At 46.7% G+C, this 21,239-nt stretch overlaps 1 protein-coding gene across 21 annotated transcripts in view; it reads right to left on the reverse strand.

The window, feature by feature from the left end:
* Positions 1–5,419: 5,419 nt before the first annotated feature.
* Positions 5,420–21,239, reverse strand: part of DMD (dystrophin) — a 1,341,705-nt gene continuing 1,325,885 nt past the window's right edge. For 13 of the 21 annotated variants that reach the window (XM_075430270.1, XM_075430262.1, XM_075430225.1 and 10 more), the window contains one exon: positions 5,420–7,888. In XM_075430270.1, coding sequence (XP_075286385.1) covers positions 7,791–7,888 — 98 coding nt within the window. In that variant the 3' untranslated portion in view covers positions 5,420–7,790. Of the gene's footprint in view, positions 7,889–13,963; positions 13,996–21,239 lie in introns of all 21 variants that reach the window. The other 8 variants (XM_075430235.1, XM_075430216.1, XM_075430177.1 and 5 more) reach the window with 4 other exon arrangements.

Raw genomic sequence — 21,239 nt, forward strand, 5'->3', positions numbered from 1 at the left:
GGCTGGGGCTGAGCTGGAAAGGGTTTCAGTCGGCCAGCACTGCAGGGGGCAAGCTGCTGGGGACCATGGGGAATGAGGCCAGGACATCAGGAGCAAAAATGGCTGACTGCAAAGTAGAAATCAACATATTTTTGTCAGGAGAGGAAGAGCATCCTAAGTGTTCAGGAACTTTCAAAGAATCCTTATATCCTGAAAAAAGGGGAGGGCAGGGACCCCTACGTACAGTGCTCACAGTGTCTGGCAGGAGCATGCTGGCATTAACACTACTGCGGCTTTGCAGTAAGAAAATCGGGAACTCTTGGGCTTGGTGAGGGTACCTGCAATTTTGAGACTTAAAGATGCAAGTGGTCTTTTCCCTGCATAGGTTATTTTGTCTTGTAAACTTGCTTAATGTAGGAGAGGAAGCCAGCAAAAACCGTGCAGAGCAAAATGCATGCACAGTAGGTCACTGAGCAGCTTAGCTGCGTTTGCCTGCCTGCAAGACCTTGCTGAAGGAAGGCCAGCTTCCAGTGAGCTCGCTGAGCTTGCCTGTGAGGTAAAAAAAAAAAGGGCGGAAAAAAACCATGAAAGGAGCTAAGTTATAGGCTTGGTGTCTTTATTACCTTCTGCCAAGCCTGGAAGGGCATGCCAGCTCTGCCGGGTGTTTCAGAGGAACAACGAAAGCAGGCGCTACACGGTTACGGGAGTCAAAATTCCTGACGAAACTACAACGACTGCTGAATAAAATACTGCTCTGGCAATGCAAAGCACGGGCTGTTATAATTTAGAATCAAGGTGAATTAAAGCACGCTGTCAAGCTTTATCTATTTTGACACAACGGATTCCAGTTCTGTTTTTTAACTGACCGGTGAAGAGGCTTAGCACAGCAAGGGGCTTCTACGGGCACGTGTGTGTGCGTGAGCACACATGGAAGTGCACACACACACATATACAGGGGGAAAACCAGGGTGTTTCATGCCTCTGTCTCTGCGTGTGCGTATCTGTGTACATTCCTGTACCTAGCATTTATTCTAACGCACCCAGTATTTTCTCAGGACCATGAATTTCTAAGCTCGTATTTGTGGTTGATAGGAAAGCCCCCAGCAGTTTCACGTCTTATCACCTGCAGCTGGTTGCAGCCTTTATCTAAACATTCGCTGTGGGATGCAGCAGGGAATTATGCCAGCAACTGCCATTAATCTTCTGTGCAAGAGAAGTATCTCCCACATCAGTGTTAGGATAAAACCATTTGCCTGGTGAATGAGGCAAAACTAAAAATTACCTTGCTGCAGAAGTAAAAATCCTCTCCTGATGGTATTTTTTTGTTATGTACTAGCCCTGCCACAGACCATCAATAAGGGCAGAGCAAACTTAACAGCAAGCCTTTCGATATCGAACAGTTTTAATCTAATTTTGGGAGATACTACTGCTGTTCTCGAAGTGCTCTGACCTCGTGATATGTTGCAAGGCTGCCGGCGTACAAAGGTACGTCTGTGTAAACCTCCCCAAGTACATGGCACTTGGCTTCTGCTCCCGTAAGATGCTTTGGGGTTTCCCCGCGCCTCTCACGTCCCCCGAATGGCCACGCCAGGCCTGACCTGGTCTGGTCTCTGGCCTCGCGAGGAGCCTTCGCCGCCGCCGTGCTCCCCAGCTGGGTCACGCCGCCACACGGGGCAGCTGCTCATCACTTCGTCGTCTGCTTCCGAGTCTGAAGATAGAGAGCGTTCATCTTGCCGAGGTGAGAGCAGCAAGAAATTTGTCCCCCCCTTGCGTGCAGCAGAGGGGCGAGCAGTGAGCTGTTGTGGCTGGAAGACGGCAAGATGCTGGTGGCAGCTTCATGGCAGACAGTCACGTGGAAGCCGAGCGTGCCAGCGACCAAAGCACCTTTCCACAGCCTCACAGAGGTCCTATGTGTACATGTGTGCGAGAGAGAGAAAAATCTTACAAGTAGTGGATTGCTTATGTCAGCAAAATGGGAGAGCTTGCTTGGACATAGCTAGTAAAATGCATTTGCCAGCTATTAAATAAAGGGGGTATCTGTTGTAGTGCTTGGATAATAATAGTAAAAAGAAGTCTTTAGATCTGGCAAAAAATTGCCAAGTTGACTAACACGAGCCTTGGTTTGGCCAGCAGTAAGGGTTTAGGCAATAGGCTGGAACAGCAGCGCGGTGTGTTTGTGAAGCCCCATGGTTCACTTCCATAGCTGCAAGACATCCTTAGCTCTCATCTCTCCCTTAACCACAACTGCTTTTTATCCAAGTTTTCGGCACTGTGAGCTACTAAATACGAGCTGTAATTATCTGCCTTAGCTGGTGAGCAGTGTTATCTGCTCACAGGGACTCCTGTGTGGAAGCGTTATGCCTTAGCCGGTCTCAGCAGCCCCGGTGTTCTCGCTCAGGTTTGTGGCACTGTCTGAGTTGATATGCTTGCTCTGAGCAGAAAGAAATTCCCAGTGAAATCTTTGAGTGGAGCCTGAGTCAAGAAGGGGAAGATTTATTGGATTTCTGCCTGACTGCACACACGTGCCGGAATGGGTCACAGCCAGGGAAATGCCCCCGGGGCCTGGGCTGCGAACCCGCCAGCGCAGGGCTGGGCACCAGGCTGCTGCCCCGGCTGCTCCTGCACCTTCACGAGGAGGGGTAAATCACATCCTTGCCATGGTGTTAATACTGCTGTCCTCCCTTGCACAGAGCTGGTGGGTGGCTGCAGTGGCAGGGCACCCTGGTGCAAAAGTGACAGTGTATGTAACAGTGCAGTTACGCTTCAAAGCTAAAGAATCAGAGAATCATTAAGGTTGGAAAAGACCTCTAAGATCATCAAGTCCAACCATCAACTCAACACCACCATTTAAGTCAATCTTAGCGGGATTGTGCATGTCCGTTGCCCTTTTGAAATTCACTTCCTTTGAATAAAGTCAGAAAAAAACCCATAGCTTCAATGTCAGCTGGCCTTAAAACATTTAGCCCTGCAGGCAGCACCGCTGGCTGCGTGTGGGTAGGCTTGGGACTTCACACCGTAATCTGTGGTGCTGCATCTGCTGCGTGCATCCAGCCAGACGCGGCCAGGGATGCTCTGCAGCAGCCACCGCCACTATGCGGACCACGCACACTGGCAGCTGCAGACCTTTTCTGCGTCTTGCACATCACTGCTTTCCCGCTTTTCCCCATATTAGCTGAAAAGACAGGGCTCCCCCCCCCCCCGACCCCCAGTATTAAGTGTCCTGCTCCCCGATCTCTCCAGCCCCGTCACGGCAGCAGAGCAGGGGTGGCTGCCCATGCAGCCCCGCAGCGTGGGCAGGGGGGTGCTGACCTTCTTAATGGCCCCAGCAGGCCCTGGGCCGGGCTGGGCAGCAGTCGTTGGATGGTGAGGCGGTGGGCAGGGCCGTGCTGTGTGGTAGGGCACTGGCACATCCACCTTCAGCTGGGAAGGTCTGCCACCACCACAGGCAGCCGGGACCCTCGGTGGGGAGGTTTGGGGGAGCCTCCTGCCCTCCCCAGATGCTGAACCGGCTCACAGGGCCTCAGCCTTTCCATCCATCCATCCATCCATCCATCCATCCATCCATCCATCCATCCATCCATCCATCCATCCATCCATCTATTGAAAAGGGAAAGACTGGGGAGCCTATGGGTAAATGGCAGCATGTTAATCATAGCAGCTAAAATTAGAGGGAACTAATCTTCCCTGCCCAGAGAGCAAAGGAAAGACACAGAACAGCTAATAGCCTTGTCCTTAAAATAAGGAGGAATATTGAAACATACATAAGGAAAACACTCTGAAGCGCCAGTCAGAAATATCAGATTTTACTGATGGGGTGCCAGGAGCTGTAAACGGGGGGGCTGCGGGAGCGGGGCAGTCGGTGAGGCTGGCTGGCTGGCTGCTCACGTTGCCCCGCAGAGCTGCAGTGCTCACGGCAGCAGCGGCTCAGGCAGAGTGGGCCACCCCATCAGCACGGAGAGGTGATGGGCAGCCCGCGATGTGTTGTCTGCAGGAGTCACAGAATCACAGAGTGCTTTGGGTTGGAAGGGACCTTTAGAGGTCATCTAGCCCAAGCCCCCTGCAGTGAGCAGGGGCATCTCCAACCAAACCAGGTCGCTCAGAGCCCCATCCAACCTGGCCTTCAATATTTCCAGGGATGGGGCATCTGCCACCTCTCTGGGCAACCCGCTCCAGTGTTTCACCACCCTCATGGTAAAAAATTTCTTCCTTCTATCTAGTCTAAATCTACCTTCCCTTAGTTTGAAGCCATTACTCCTTGTCCTATCGCAACAGGCCTTGCTGAAAAGATTTTCCCCATCTTTCCTACAGGCCCCCCTTCAGGCAGAGAGGCTGCGTGGGTTTGCCTGTCGCAGCCCCAGCTTCGTGGAGCGGAGCCGGGGCACGTGTGTGTGTGGTTTTGCCTTCCCTGCTCCCTCCAGCTCATCGAAGGGATGAGCAGCACACGACCGCTCCTCTGCCTTGCTCGTGGCCCTTCTGTGATGCTCCAGCTCGTTCACTAAGACCATCCACACAAGCCCCATCCGTCTGGCTCACGGCCAGGCTTCAAACCCAACCGAGCCTGTGTCTCCTGATGTGCAGCCAGCTCCAGCGCTGGTGACAGGCAGAGCGCTATCCTCCCTCTCACTTAATTGAATTACGTAGGAGTCGTCTTGTCACACTGGTGGCTGCTGCGGTTCGTGGATCGTGTAATCTTCAGAGGAGACTTCAAGGCACACGCTGAGTCACGTGTGTGGGAGTGCATCCAGTCACTCCAGTCTGGGGCAGTGGGATGCGTATTTATTTCCTCAAGTGAACGCAGTGAGGAAATTCCCGCCTCCTCCCTCACTGTGTTATCAACATCGTACACAAACATACGCTGGTTTTGCCTTTTTATTATTTTTCATTACGTTCCTCCTACCACCGAGCGGTAGCTCACAGCCTGCATCGCGACACAGCCGAGGCCGAGCACTAAAGCCCGAGCGTGTTTCTTAGGGGACGGGACACGAGTGACCACCCTCTCCGACGGGGCCACACGCTTCCCCGCGCCCAGAGGGAGAGGGGTTTGCGAGCGCTGCACCTGCTGGCCAGGAGACCGTCAAGTGCTGGTCTGATCAGGGAAGATCAGCCTGATCCGAGCCTCCCCCTGCGACCAGGCAGAACGCATGGGGCCGGTGGTCTCTGAGCAGCGCCGGGGAGCACAAAACCGGGGTTCAGAGCCTCCCGGGGCAGGGAAACCCCAGCCACAGAGCCAGGGAGAGCCGCTTTCCCTCTTCCAGCCGACTCCGAGCGCCGGAGGCGGCCGAGGCACCGAGACTTCGCTAACAAGGGGACCTGGCAATTAGCAAAAGGGGGTGCTGGGCGCCCGCCTCAGGCGAGGACTGCCGGCGAGGAGACGCACTGGGGCACCGCTGAGCTTCAGAGAAAAATACCGCTCCCTTTATAACGTAATTGCGTGCTTTATTGGTATACACAGTAAAGCAGTATATAATACAATAGTAAGGCATATATTTGGTGAAATTTGATACGTTGTGAAAAAATGCAGTAAAACAGAAGTTTATAAAAATAATTAGTAAATGTTACAGTGTTGGTGTTAGAACACAATATATTATGATATCCAAGTAATAAACCAGTACGGAGTAACAATGAAATAACATGCCATATGGTATTTATGTATTCAATTACACTGATTATGTTTTACAGTTTAATACTTTGTCATTATAAGGAATATGAAATAATTCCCAAATTATGCTGAAAAAAGCAGCGATAAAGCTTTCAACTTCTTAAATATTTTTTGACAGACTCACTCCAAAACTAAGATCTAGAAAGTAAAACAAACAAAACAAAACCCTGATGAAAACAACCGTGCAATCCATTTTCCTCCATTTTTTATTTCTGAAGAGAAGGTTTAACGTATAAGAGGAAAAAAAAAAAGAAGAAACCCATGTCTTCCTCAGATCTCAATTTAAACCTTCCGATAAAAAAAGACCATGAGAAAAACCGACGGTTCCTATTGTAATAAAGTGTTAAAAAAGCTTTTTATTAGGAAAGCAGAGGTTTGGGGAGATTGTACTTATATTTTTGTAAATGATTATCGTTGTTGGTATTATTTAAATGATGAGACCTGGTCACACAATGGACACGTGGTGACGATGTAACATTATTTGTACGTAATTGTCAGGAACACCACAAAACCAAAGTGAGGTAGAAATAGCATGATTAGCCATGTTCAATGTTAACTAGCATTCAAAATAAAATCTTTCCCAAGTTTAATTACACTTCATACAAGAAGAGGTAACAGATTTTTTACCCTTGCAATATATAAAGTCAGATGGTTTGTTTCTACGTATTCTAAGGTAAAATTAAGAGCTGGTTAAGAAAATGAAGTGGTAAAGCTTTTGCTGACAGCACCTCATACCCAAACCTACCTCTCACGAGCTGCAGTCAAGCTGGCCAATCTGTTTCGCTATCGGTCCCTCTCTTCCTCACGTGACCGTTCATTCTGCGGAATTACTCATAGGGAGGAAAGGGGAAGGAGACAGGACCAGGGCCTTTGTTTCGACGATAAATACCTCACGGAGCAGTGTGGCTACCTTCACCTGATCACCCTACGCGCGCAAGAACAGCAGTAACTCTTCCACAGCCTTTCCCAAAGGTCGCCGGCAGCGTCACAGCTCCTCGGGAGCGGCTGCTGTAGCAGGCTGAGACACACACACAGCTGCGGGAAGCTCTGGCTTCGTTTTCCAGAGGATCTTCGAGGAGCTTCGCGCTCGTTCAGAGCAGCGGGAGCCGGACAAGCGAAGATGCTCTGCGAGTGACCCGCCTGCGCTTCGGGTCAGAAGCCGATCCCACAGCGGGCCAGGAGGGAACTTCTCCCTTTCTGCTCCCCTCTGCAGCAAAGGGGACGCGGGCGGTGGCAGGGGCCGTACCCGGCTCCTGCCGAAGCACCGGCTGCTGGCCGCAGCCAGCCGGGCTCCGAGGTCCAGAGGTTTAATCCAGTAAGGCAGTTTCTACGTTCCTTTACTAAGAGCATTCAGGAATTTAGTCAGCAGAGGAAACGCTGGCACATAGGATGGTCATTAAATTCTTTCCTTTCCTTCTTTCCTCTGGGGTTTTACTTCTTTTTTTAATTAGTTTTTTGCAGGCTCTGTCATGTAATGTGCTCTTTCATTTAATTATTGCAAACTACCTGTGTGATTCATGTAATTCTTAATTTTATTGGAAAGAGGTGATGTAACTACCTTCATTGGAAGTTCAGATTTTTTTTTTTAAGCCAGCCCTAGTCAGACAAAACCAATGAGAAATGTAGTTGGCCATTTTGGTGTTGCTGCAGGAAATACTTTTTTTTTTTCTTTTTGATACTCAAGAAAAAGAACACAGGACATGAATCTCCTTGATGCAGTTACAGAGCTGAAATGATACTAAACAAATGCACTGCCTCAGTATTTTTTTTGTGGTTTTTTTCAAGGGGATTTCTATAAACAATTCTTTTTATAAAGCACACTTTAGTTTACAATCTTTCATTATAACTGTTATAAATTTTTTTAAACAACCCGAAATGCGTTCCATATAAAGAAATGGCAAGTTATTTAGCTATCAAGATTTTACATGTAGTTTTCTTATTATTTTTGTACAATTGCATAGACGTGTAAAACCTGCCATTGTTAACAAAACAGTAACAGACTTAGGAAACTACTGAAATCTACAGTATAGTACCACTACCCTTCACAAAAATATAGATTTGTTTTCTTGTAAACTCTTACAGTCTAATCCTCTTTGTAGTATGAATATTATAAAAACCATGCGGGATGCCTGAAGTTGTAAAACACATCTTGCTATTCTAACACCTTGTCGTCGGTCATCACTGTCACTAAGGTTTCCATCGCTCTTCCCAAGTCGTCCGCCATGTGGAAAAGGCTCCCTACATTGTGGCCTGAAAAACAAAGCCAAAGAGGAGGAAATTAAATGAAGAAGGCACGGCAGCATGTTGGCAGGAACGTTTTACGGAACAGGCCGAGCCCAGGTCCATCACTCTCCAGGTACCGCTGGCCGCCACCCCCAGCGGGGCACACCAGAGAGTGCGCTTCCCAAACGTCTCCGAGATGAGTCTAACTCGTCGTTAGCACAGGTTGTCGGCTTTGCAGAACACTGAACAGCGATACTGGCATGAATGGCTACGGTCAACTACGCTGACAGTAAGCGTTTGTGCTCCAAAACCACCCCCCCCAGTCCCTGCAGCGAGGAAGCTTCGTCGGTACGAATGTTCACCGAAAGCAATGATTAAATCCATCGACATCACAGAAAAGTTTCCGACTGGTGCTGCAAGTGTTTGACCCTCCAATGCTCTATCGAGAAGAAAAACAGAAACAAACAGATCAGCAGTAATTAACTAAAATCATTAAACCCACGAGGTCCCAGCAGGATACCGGCACAGATAGCTAAAATGACGACCAAACTGAACGGCTGCGGTTTATCCAATCGTTTTTAAAATGCCCTCTGCTTTTCAGACAGCACTCCAGCAGAAACAAAGATGCCACAATCACCGAGCAACTACTACACAGGGGTTCATTTGTGCACTTCTCCTCACCCGTAACCGCTGCCAAGTCCTCAGATGGTATAACCACAGCACGTGGTCCTCCTACACAGAAGCAAGAAGTAAACCCAGAGTACAATTCCAGAGACGAAACCTCTAACTTCTCCTCACACTCCTTGTACCACTGCTGCAAATGCAAAGGAAAGGCAGCCACGTGGATCAGCAGTAAGAAACGGCTTCATCACAATTAGAGACTAAAGAGACTCAAAGACAGGGAGATTAAATTGCCAGAAGTTGCCATTTCAGGCCCTTGGCACACCCTGCCCGGTCTCCAGCTGACGCAGGTCTCCTGCAAGGCCTGTGTCAGATTTGCAGCCCTCTATGACTGTCTCAGACACCCTCTGGCATCTCAAATGACAGAGGCATCAGGATTTGAACAACTGAATCCCATCTGGAGTCTCCCTCCTGAAAAAACACGACTGAAGAGGGAATATGTGAGAGATCTGGGCACCCTACGAGACGAGCATCCAAACCAAGGACCGAGTGTTCAAGATTTCTTGCAAGGACAAGGAGGAATGAGCAGACAGAAGGTCTCAAAACAAGCAGAAGGAAATTATACTCCACACAGCACGTAACTGTATTACTGAACGCATCGCCACAGGCTGATGTTGAGGCCAAACACATAAATGAGTTAAAAAAGGAGTTAGAAAACAATCACTGAAGAAAGATTTATTTAGATGCAAAGAAGTGCATGTGACGTCCAACTCAAGGAGTCCCCAGGCTGCAGAGTGCCAGCAACTGGAAGCAGGTAACAGTGGAAGCATTACTGAATAAAATTTGCCATGGCCTGAGGGGTTTGATTTACTCCCCGAGGGTACTTGCGATAGAATATTTGTCTGGAAAAACACGGGAGGTGCAGTGCCATCTGCTCACAACCCTGCTTCCCAGAAACGCTCTGCCTTAGCCTGGACACCGAGTCCTCGCCATGGTCCTTGAGGAAGGAGCACCTGAATGAAGAACGGACACGACCAGGGTACCCAGGATACACCTTTCACGCAGCCCCTCCCTGCAATGTGCCGGAGCCTGACTGTCCCCATCGCCCACCTACACGGTGGGGGTCCCTCCTGACACAACCATCCTCTCTCACAACAGGAATGAACCTTTCCTGTGGGGCAAATCAAACTCACCAGACTTCCAAATGTACCACCTTGTGGTAGTCATGCACTGTTGACATTTCTACTGCACACAGGAGCTTGGAGTGACGTTAGTTAATATTCATCAGCATTTATGGAATAGAAGAATGACCTGAGAAATATCCAGAGAAGTTTGTTTCTTCTGAAGAACTACTACCACCTTTTACACTCAAGTACTAGTTTTTTAAAGTCCTTTTTTTTTTTAAATGAAGCATTGATTAAACAAAACTATGCCATATCTAAATGATAACGACTCAACAAGCTGCCCGTTTGACTGTGAGCTGTGGTGTGCAGGGCACAGTTTGCCAGGTACCAATACGAAGAAATACTTGGTTCTAACTGGGTGTTCTGCACCAAACAGCAATTTCATCCATAAATGATTAGCATATAGCCATCCTATTCATCCTAAGCAAAAACCTGTCATTTGCTCATCAGCACATCATGTAACAGAGTATGAAAAATCCCTGCCAAGTTTTGGTCAAAACATAGTTTACTTTAAAGTACATGTATGCTACCACATTCATCTCAGACGTAAGTGATAATCTCACCTACTGGCACCACGCAGGCCGAGATCAATCCAGCAAATCACACCACCGAAAGTGAAGATAACCGGAGTGACCTGCAGCGTCTCCACAAACATCCTGACCCTGCGAACTGCTTTCAAGAAACCTCCAGCCTTCAAATACAATTCTCCCTCCTCACCTGCAGCAACCTACAGACACAAGACAGGGTGGTGGTGAGTGTGGCAGCTGGGCAGCCAGCGGTGAGAGGCACTGCTGCCTGCGGGATCACGGTCTCTCGTTCAGCTTTGCTCTGATCTGTTGTTTCTAGAAACAACGATGGGACTCCAGGGCTCTTCAGGGACTCCACCTCATGCCCAGCTCAGGAACAGTGTTCACCCTTCCACAGACCTAGAGCAACCCAAACTGCTAAACCCCATCTTCAGAAAAATATCAGTATTTGTTAATACTATTTTGTTCTGTTAGATACAGAGCTGTAAAGGTAACAAAGGCAAGCTGGTTTTATGGAGAGAGGCTAGGTCTAAAAGAGTAACTACAATAAAAAATATAGAAAAATAAGTCTCTCAGAAGTATGCCATAAAAGGTACAAACTGCCAGGAAGACCTTATGCATCCAGGGATCCCAAGGTATTATTTTAATGCATAAAAATTACAGGAGTGTCTGCTAATCTTTTTTTCTTCTGTTAATTGCTGCCATATTTTTGAAATAACTGTGCTTCAAATCCCATCTCCCTCCACAAGAGCCGCACAGAGGCCTGCTGGGGTGACCACAGAGACACGGCTCCCTCAGCCCCGCAGCACCCACACTGCCCCTCCAGCCCAGCTCGTCGTTTCCTCTGTGGCAACGCTGAACAACCGCGTGTCTCCTCCTGAGCCAGCCGGGTTTACAGCTCAGAGCACCACCACCAGCCACTGTTGACCGCAGTTTGTGTCGACAGCCGGACTCTGAAGCCCAAGAGCCTGGGGACCGCGGTCTCTGGGACAGTCACAGGACAGGAGGATGGGCCAGAAGGAAGGGCAGGATAGCTGTGCCCCAGCCACTCAACGGGCGAACCCTCAGTTGGGTGGCACGGCACTGCTGCAGCTTTTTTTCCTCTCTTGCACATGGGAGTAACAGCTGGGTCAGTCAAGACTGTAAACAGTTGAGAACAACATACGCAATAATGTCCTGGTGCTGTGCGTGCAATGAATGCGCCCTCTCCTGCAATGCCTGTTACCTAAATACGTGCTCAAACTCACTGACTTGCTTCTGTACAGCTCTGCTGCTTCTGTTGAATAATGCTGACTTGCCCTCTCCAAGACTGAAACGTAGGACATCACTGACATTTTTAATTAAGAAGCAAATGAGAAAAATACTGTCCTAAAAGCACTCAGAAAAATATAAATCATAGCTTTCCACTTACCATTATTCATATTTTAAACTAATGCCACCAAAGAAAGCATTAATTCATTTTTTTTCTTTATTTTTAACATTAAAGCTGAAAAGGTTTTCTCCATGCTTGAGGCACTGAAAGGTTGAAAGATGCTACCGTGTAGGAAAAAAACTAGCACACACTTTGAAATGCAGCAGTAAAGCTCAAAACGGACACGGACAGTACTAACTGAGACTTATAAAATGGAGGGAACATTAACACAGGCGCGTTTGCTTTGGAAGCAGAAGACACCTATTCCTGCAGACACCACCTACACCACTTGTTCTCCCACACAGAATGATGCGTTTCACGTCGGCTGAATTCGCTTTGGAGGCTCTGCTGGAATTAAGGCCCCTGGGTGAGGGCGCTGTAACCGAGTATCAACCTTAGGCTACGGCTTGTCAGAGCAACAAACGTGGGGCATTCAGACTTGAGAGAGCGGACGGAAAGTAAATTAATAAACCCCAACACAACGCGGTGCCTTTTTTAGCAGCAGAAATTTCTAACCCTTCCCCGACAAAAGACAAACCCTTCCTGTTGGTGGCTTGGATTTTGATACCCTTATTCATATCAGATAATGCCACAAAATCCATGGGATTGCACACAAAGACAATACCTAACGTGAGTAATGAGATCAAAACCTGGCCGGGTGGGTTTAAACCCGCATGATCTGCCTTTGTGCAAACGGATTCACAGATCAAGCAAAAGCTGTTCCACACCTTAGTTCACACACTTCACAAGCAGGCAGAGAACTGCGTTTTATATTCAGCTCTGCAAGTTACCAGACCCCTCTGGAACCGTCAGCGAGCACAAACACAACTGGAGAGCAGTGAGCCATTCACTGAACTCAACTTTTTTAGGGTTAAGCTGCTAGAATCTGACCATGTAGGACATGCTCATTTTTCTGATTTTTTTTTTTATCAATTGTAATCAAATATGCCCTCAGCAGCAGGAGCTTTTTCTGAATAATATGCATAAATACGAATGAGGATAGTGGAAATCAACGAGCTGTTTTGCTGGAGAACAACTCTCAGACAGTACGGGCCGAGAGCATGCAGGGCTGAATATGGGATAATTCCTGTAAAATTTCTGGACTGCTGCAGTCTGTTGATGACATCCCAAGCACCCTTTTTTGATCCATATGAAAGGAGTTGCCATTTGAGGAAAGACCTAACCTGCACTGCGATCTCACTCCTCAAAGTAGCTGGACTCGTGCCAGCTCCTACAGCCAGTGCAGAGAACTGCTGTATTTCAAGGCACCGCGTGAGGACAAATCCTGGCTCACCCAGGGCAGCCTGTCAGTGCCTGGGGGTTCCCAACAGCTCCGTGAAAAACCCCGGCGCGGTGAGTTTCCATCACCCCCCACTCTCCGCACCCGCAGAAGTTTGCAAGACGGGTCACCCTTCGATTCCTGCCTCATCCACACCCAACATCAGCTGTTCGGGAGAGGCCACTGCACAGCTGCTTGCACTTGCACTCCGGCAGTCTCTGAATATTTCACCTTTAATAATAACTTTCGCTAGGAATTCATCTTTCAAACGTTGTATCCGTTTGGTGAGTGAAGAGCAGCTTCACAGAGGAAAAATCACGGCTCTCTGGAAACGCTTTCCAAGGTGCAGTGACCACACAGCGCAAAACGTTCTCCTCCGTTAACAAGCAGCGACGTACAAATTCTCAAACCTATTTTGCATCAAACCAACCACGTCTGAAGCGCACAGTGAAAACCATCGCCCATTCGCATTGCTGAATACAACACTGTGGAGCTGGTGAATGTTAGTAGCGTTCTTCATTCTGCAACAGTGTATCAGGAAATTGAAACACCTGAATCTCTTATACCTCTCAACTCTCACTGTTCTAAAGAAAAAGAGAAAAGCTACTTAATAACTGGAGATGATGGGTGGAATATTGGCACATATATGTAAATACAATTGTGAGTCTGTAAGCAGAACAGAAAGAGACGTGGTTCTCCCTGTTGTGCTTACACAGAAGAGCAACAGAATACAAGTCAATGACTGCAGCGTATTTGCTGACCACATTTATCATACAGAGGCTTAATTTCAATGGATTCTTTTCTCCTCCCCATTCCCGAGTTTCCGCCTCCGGGAGGATGCAAGCAAATGCAGATCCCTGAGCTGAGGCTGTCTGCATTGAAAGTTGAGAGGTACGCTACTGTTAGAGCACGCATGGGGAATGCACTCAGCAAAACCAAACAAAACCCAATGCAGAACCAGACCACCCCCCGCCCTTCACCAAACCCAAGCGAACCCGTGCTGCCGTCACACGCATGCTGGGCACAGAAAGCAAGCTGTGACAAACAGAAGCCATGGCAGTGAGCCTGCATCTCACTAACCTCTCTCACTGGCTTTCCAGGGGCATTTCTTCCTTTAGGAACAGAGAGAGGGAGTGGAAGAAATATCAGAAAAGAAAGGAAAAAAAAACCACACGTGAATACTTATTTTACACTGTCAGAGACACTTCAATTTCCATTTAGGAATTCAATATAAAACAACCGCATTTCTGCTTTAAAGTGCACTGAAACCCACTGATGATTCGGAGCTGATTTATTCAGGAACAGTTCTGTCATCTGCAGCCTGGTTTTAACCTAGCAAAAACATGTGAGAAAACTACTAAAACCAACTTACAGGCCTTGCAGCTGAGGATAAGGATGGCAGAGAAGATCTGAATTCACTTTCTGAGCACCCAAATTTCCTCAATTTGAGTACTTCTACTAATCAGTATTAGTCGTAAAACCATGTCTCCAACATCAAATTAGTTCTTCTGGACACTTTACATTTCATTATGGCCTACATACATACATATATACAGGTATACATTCATAAATACATGTATGTGTACACACCCACATATATTTTACACCTAGAGCTGCACACTGGAATACAACACGCTCACATTCAAGATAAGTATATTCCAACAGATGTTTCCAACAAGCTGATCTGCAAGCACGGTAAAACTGAGGGGGCAGAGGGAGAAAGGGAGAAAAAAAATTCAAGTGAAAGGGGAAAAAAGGGAAAGGATCTCATCACTTTCAAGTTGTACTGCCAGAACGGAGGAGTCATTAATGGGCTTAGCTGAAAAGATGTTCCTGACGAGCCTTCACGGGAGCCATACTTTGATCATACTGATTCTTCTCAAACACTCAGCATAGCGTATTTGTTTTTAAAAAAAGAAAGCCAGGTGTCAATCAACAGAAGAAACACCCCCTTGCCCCCCTGCCCACCGCAGAGCCGGTGACAATGAGATGCTTGCTGCCTCCAGAAGCAGCGTCCCACTGTCACGGGTACGCTACCGCCAGCACCAGCACGGCCAGACCTCGCAGCCTCAGGCGAGAAAGTCACTGTGGCAGACGCTGTTCAAGAAAGAGGACGATCTCTGCCCCAGAGCTGTCGTAAATAATGTAACTGTGGATGATGTATGGGACAACAGGGAAAGAGAAAGGTATATACAGGGGAGAACACACCGGTCAGCATCACAGTAACCAAATTGCTGTCGATTTGTTTTTTTCTGAGGACAATAAATAGCTTTTCAGTTATTTTACAAGGAGCAGAACATGGGTCAGTGATGGAGCAAAGCTGAGCAGAGGTGGTAAAGGAGAGGAGGGGAGCGTGGAGGTGGTGCATGGCATCACCGACCACCACGGGTCTGAGCCACCGCTCAGCCACAAACTTCAGGCAACAGAAATGGCCGGGGCAGCCTCTGACGGGCCGGGACAGCAAAGGCCATGATCTACACAACAGAGGAAGTTTTACCCCCTCCCTTCCCTTCTCCCTCTCCCCAGCAGCACCCTTACTATCAGAAATGACAAGAAGAGGTTTGCAGTCGGGCTCTGCACATGGGTTTTTATTCAGGACCTCAGGGGAGCCTGCGCCCAGGTGATGCCTGCATGGCAGGTGCTGGCGGCGTGCGGGGGTACCGGCACAAGCTGGGAGAGGGGTCGGCAGCCCCAGCTCTCGGGACCTCGCCCTGCAGGCCTGCGAAGACGCACATGAGCCCCTGCACAGCCTGCAACCTCCCCAGCGCCTGCATCAGGAGCCACGAATTCCCTAAAAAATGCTTCCCGGGAGGGAAGACGAGAACCTCTCACCAATATAAACCACGTGATGGAAAATCCTTCAAAATGAAGACACAAAATCCACTGCATACTCTGTCTTCTGAGGAAGAGCCCCACGGCTTGGATGAGTTGGCGGTCTGCCTGAAGCCTCCAGAAACAGCAGCACGGTATACCTGGGTGTGCAACAGTCCCGGCGCGCAAAGGAGAGATCTGGCAGAGGACATCTTAGCTTGGGACAACACTGGGACAACAGGAGAGGAGAAACTGCCCATATGCAAAATACTGGTTCCTTTTGGAGGTCCTAAGGATTGCCTACCTGTCTGCATGAGCACCTAAAACTGCAGCTGCACAGTGTCTAATTAAAATATCAGTGTGAGACAGACTGGATTCTGCTTGGAAATGAATGTGTTTAAAGGCAACTGGGGTGGCTCTGCACCACACGAAACAGCTGGTGAGGAAAGTCTGTGGTGAGTAATCAGCCCTAGAATTTGGTAAATGCAGCAAGGAGTACCACTACTGCAGCAACAGCTAATTTCTTTTGGAGGAAGATTAAAAAGGGTTTAATGGATTTTACCTTATTTTCTTCTTTGCATATGAATGAACGTGTGTGTCTAAGTTTTCAGGCAAGGAGTATGGTTTGGCATAAATTGCAAAGGAAGAAGATTGTATTGCCGCAGTTCTGAAAATCTGTATTCTATACGGCATCAAAATACTGATAACACAATCCATGGGTGCCTAATTACCTATTATTCCAGTTCAAATCAAGATTTCCTTCCATTACAAAATAGAAGAGTCTTTCTTTGTTTGTCTTCTTTGGAAATTTACATGACATTGTATCACAAAGGCAAAGCTACACTAAGAGTGATCAAGTCAAACCTGAAAGCAGAGGCACTCATAAAAACTTCATGCCTCTATGCATAGTCAGACCAAAGCAGAGAGCACAAAGCATCTATGGCACTGCCCCTCTCAGCGAACGCAGGAGAGGGACTGGCTGCAGAGGGCAGAGGTCCGGATCCGCAGCTTTTTTCCTTAAAAAAAATTCCTTGAAATTTTGTTGAATTCATTAACAAATTCTCATTTTACATCAGGACTGAGCATCATTAATCATGATTTAGTCCTCCCCATCACTATCCCAAGAGGAATCTGCAGAGAAGCTCAGCCACTTCCGTACCGTGGTGCCACAGGGGAGTGATAAGGGATCTCGGCCATCGGGGCTCGTTGATGGGGGATGTAGGACCATGGCACGGGGTGGGAGGGAGGATACTATCCAGAAGAGACCAGGCTAGCTCAGCTGGAAGAATATTTCCAAAATGCCCTACAGTACAATAACTGCAGGGTACTGTTGCACTGGTTCAGTAAAGCGTGACAATTTTGCTGGCAGAGTAAGAGAAACTGCGTTATCTGCAGTGCTGGAAGTTGCTAGTTCCACTTAGAACCTCAGTCTCATTCTTGACAGAGCCTGGCTTATGCAAGAGTGAGAGGAGAGAATAGGTCTGGTGTGATTGTATGTGACCGAGGTAAAAATACAACAAAACTTGTAAAAAATGGTGCTATTCTCAGCGCTGATTGCTTATGCTGTGGGGTCTTGCAATTTCACCGCACAAGATAACATCTGTATTAAGCAAATACTATGTTAAATAGTAACGCTGAGTACCGATCCCTCTCCAAATGTTTCCACATGATGCCATGGCCTCTTGGCTCTTTTAAGCCATCTTGGTCTCACTTCTAACCACTTCTTGGCTCCCACCTCCTCAGTACCCACCAGCAAGGGCTCTGCACTGAAAGCCTGGGAAGCTCGCTCACCAGCTTCAGTCAGCTCAAGAACTTCTGCCCCTAAATTAATCTCTGAGCTTCATTCACAGAAAGCATTTGCCACAAAACCATAACCACAAAACACAGTCTGGTCTGACATGAGATCCACCTGAAGCGGTGCGACTTGTTTGCCCTCAGTGCTGCAGAAGAGATCAAATTGGCTTTAAAAATACTGGCCTGCCAATCTTACTTTCTAACTGTGAACCACTTCCCTGGAGATTTAGTAACTTGGGCACAAATACAGCATGAAAATATTTTCCTCTGTGGCCCATTATCAAACAGAGTCAAATAAACCATTGAGGTGGTATTTAATGGCAGATTTCCACTAAACAGCAGACCTCTGGCTTTGACATCTGTTTTGAGTTAGCACAGCAGCTGTCTGAAGCAGCTGCAGCAGTTGTGAATGTGCTGGGAGCAGCAAAGTAAAAGAGGAATGGATGGGAAACCTTGTAGACTAAAAGGAAAGAAAAATTCCTTTAGGACAGCAATCATCAGGTATTCAGCAGAATTTCCCTCTCCAGAAATGTGACAGCTTTCGGCACCAAGAGTCAGCTGTGCAAGGAGCAGGGAGGTCCTCTGCTCCTTAGGAAATGCCAAGAACTGCCAAAACGCTGAACTGAAGAAAGAAAGAAAGAAAGAAACAAATCCATAAAAGGTATATAGGAACACAAGTTACTGCACCTGAGATCTGCTTATGGAGGTCTATGACACAATTTGTTCTCTCAGATACATTCAAAATGATGCTGTGAAGCTTTGACGCCCTTTTAAAAACAACTCTATGCAGCAAAAGCTTGGAAAATACCATAACCAAAATGAACCTATCTCCAGGTGAGTGCCAATTAATTACTACTACATTTTACTGCTTTGTTTCAGAATTCCAAAATATGAACTATTACTTGCTTTAGAAAACTACTTCCCACCCTGTGCAAATCTTGCTCTTCAGGTGCTTTCGATGATTTACCCAATTTGAATTCACCTTTAGAATAATATTTCGTAAGCTCCTGTATCGCAACACACTTCTGAATGCCAGACTGGGATGACTGAGCTTCTTACATTTGACAATTTTTTAATTCGACTTAATAAGAATTAATATAAGAAAATGTATTCTTCCTAGCCTGTGCTCATTGCTTGCTTGGGCTTCTTTTTCTGTTTCCTCAGTACCTCCAAATACCTTGAGATTCAACGCAATCTGTAATGCAAAGAGATAAAATATTGCTTCCACTACGTCTGAATCCTTACACTGTGCCCTCTTCTCAGGCTGCTCTGCCAAACTACTTTCACTCTTTTGCAGTTACTCTTTGATCTTTTATTATAGATTGGAAACCTGAGACACAGATTTGCACCTCTCAACAGCAGAGAGACCCCCGACGGAGTGGTTTGTTGAAAGCAATCAACCCTGCTTCCTCTTCCCCTTCCTGCAGTCTTGTAAAGCCCTGACGCCCACAGAATCTGACTGACCACAGCATCCTTCATCTCACAGTGAAGGTCTGCCTGAGGCTGCAGCAAAGCAGCCGTGTAAGCTTTATTTATGCAGTATCAGTTGAATATCATTCAATTCTTAAAATGGGAGTAGAAGAAAACTCCAATAACTGAAGTTTGCATGAGATCTCAGCAAAACTGTGTCAGTAGCCTTCTATATCAACCATTGAATGCAAAGACATTTGCATTGGTTGTAGGACAAAGTATTTATGACAGAGGGCCATTCCTATTCCTCAGCCAAAAGCAATTACACAAACCTGGCATTTGTGCAAACGCATCAAAAGATACAGGAAGAGCAGGGAAACCTAATCGAGGCCCCAGTCTCTTCAGCCAGAACCGGGTACAATTCTCCCAAAAGTGAACAACTTTTTCTCCCAGCTGGACTAATCTTTCTGTGTAGCCAAAGAGAGAGGAAGGGGCAGATCCTGGCTCAGCCCAACAGTGCCTTGGTCAGGCCCAGCAGAGCAGTCCTGTGGGAAGCCTGACTGCCCAACAGCCTGTGCCTGCTCCTGGCTGCTGCACCAGAAGCTCCTCTCAAGGCTTGGCTGAGGACAACAGAAGAAGACAAGTGTCAAACAAAGACTGTGCCTTCTCCTCGCTTGCATCCCTCCATGCAGCTAAAGAATATTCTTGACCTCTACGGCTACTAGTCAAGCAGGGAAGTATATAAGCTGCAATCTCTCTTCGGGATGCCTGTGATCGCGTGCTACACTTTTAACACAGTTACTGAACAGAGAAACAAAATAAGGGAATACATTCTTTCTCTGTATTTAAATGACCGTATTTTGCATCACCAGAATGCAAATGTGAAGTTATAGTTTAATTTACTACATTAAAGTATTAACTTGTGTTACCAATTTCACTTTTTTTTTTGCACTAGACTGTACATCCTGTCAGTTTGACTCATAGAGCTTTGTATTTTTCGCTAATAAAATAAAATTAAAAACCTTTTCTACATTAGGAAGTGGTACCTAACAGATTGATCTCTACCTGTTTACACACAGGAAACAAACCACTGTATTTCAAATACCTCATTAATTGTTATTTTGTAAATTGCTCCTATTTTACTTAAAACTAAGCTAACTTTGTCACTGTCATCAGCTATGATGACAAATTAGATAACACATGGTGAATATTTTAACCCATGGGTTATCTACATCTAGACACACATGATTATGCAAGATCTCCTAAATACAACATATTTACACAAATGATCGTCACTGGTAAGAAAGCACTGTCTGTTGCAACCTTGTGCACACAGCAACTTCAAAAATAAATCCATTTTTATCCACACACCAATATTTGAAAGTTTTTTTAATCTGTTGTCTCTGATAATTAATACCTACGTAAAATGAGGGCTAGACACACAAACTTTTTTCATATAATGCTGATGTAGAGATCAATGTACTTAAAAATATACTTTATTAGATTTTCTTCAATAATATTTTTCTAAACAATTCCACCTTTTGATCTCTAGCATGAGATCTTATGCAGTTTATACTGCCTTCTCCTTTCCCACTGCTCACAGGTGATGCCTGGTGACAGCTGAGCTTGCTTTGAAATCGAAAGATGAAGAAAATGTGACTCCACTGAAAGTCTAGCATGATGGTTAAGGCATTTATCTGCTAAAGAAGAACCTCTGGGTGCTGTGTGACACCTGTGCAAGAGGCCCTGTGGTAAGTCTATGCCCCCACTGAAGCCCACTTAGCAGGCTGTCAGTAGACACTGGGACTTTCTTCTCCCAAGAGGTTTATGTCTGGGCCTTCTTTCACCGCAACAGGCAATACCCCAAATATCCCATCCCCTGCTAAGAATCTAAGCCATTTTTCTTGGCAGCAGAGTATTTTCTCTGGGCTCAGGAAAGAACCTTCTCAAACCAAAAAAGGCTGAAGAAATAAATCCCAGCAATACAAACACTTATCTTCGGTGAACAACAGGAATGAGCAAAATGGACACATTGGAAGAAATGCTGTGGCTGCATGCACAAGTGCAGCCTACGCTGCCCAAAGAACCGGCCCACTTGTTTTTCCTCCATCGCTCTGGACCCAAGTGCTACAAGGTCGAGAACTTTTGACTCAGAACTTTAATATTACTTCAAACCATACTCTTCTTGGAGAAAGGTAAGGACAGAAGAAAAATGTGCTAAGACATGTATTAAAAATAAATCAGCAAAGGGACTGACTGAAAAGGAGAGAAGCTGTGAGAAAAGGAACACGACAAAAGGAAAGAGAAGAAAACGCTCAGGAAAAAAGAGCCTCAGACAGAC

Source organism: Opisthocomus hoazin, chromosome 1 (genome assembly GCF_030867145.1).
Source record: "Opisthocomus hoazin isolate bOpiHoa1 chromosome 1, bOpiHoa1.hap1, whole genome shotgun sequence".
NCBI classification, from domain to species: Eukaryota; Metazoa; Chordata; class Aves; order Opisthocomiformes; family Opisthocomidae; genus Opisthocomus; species Opisthocomus hoazin.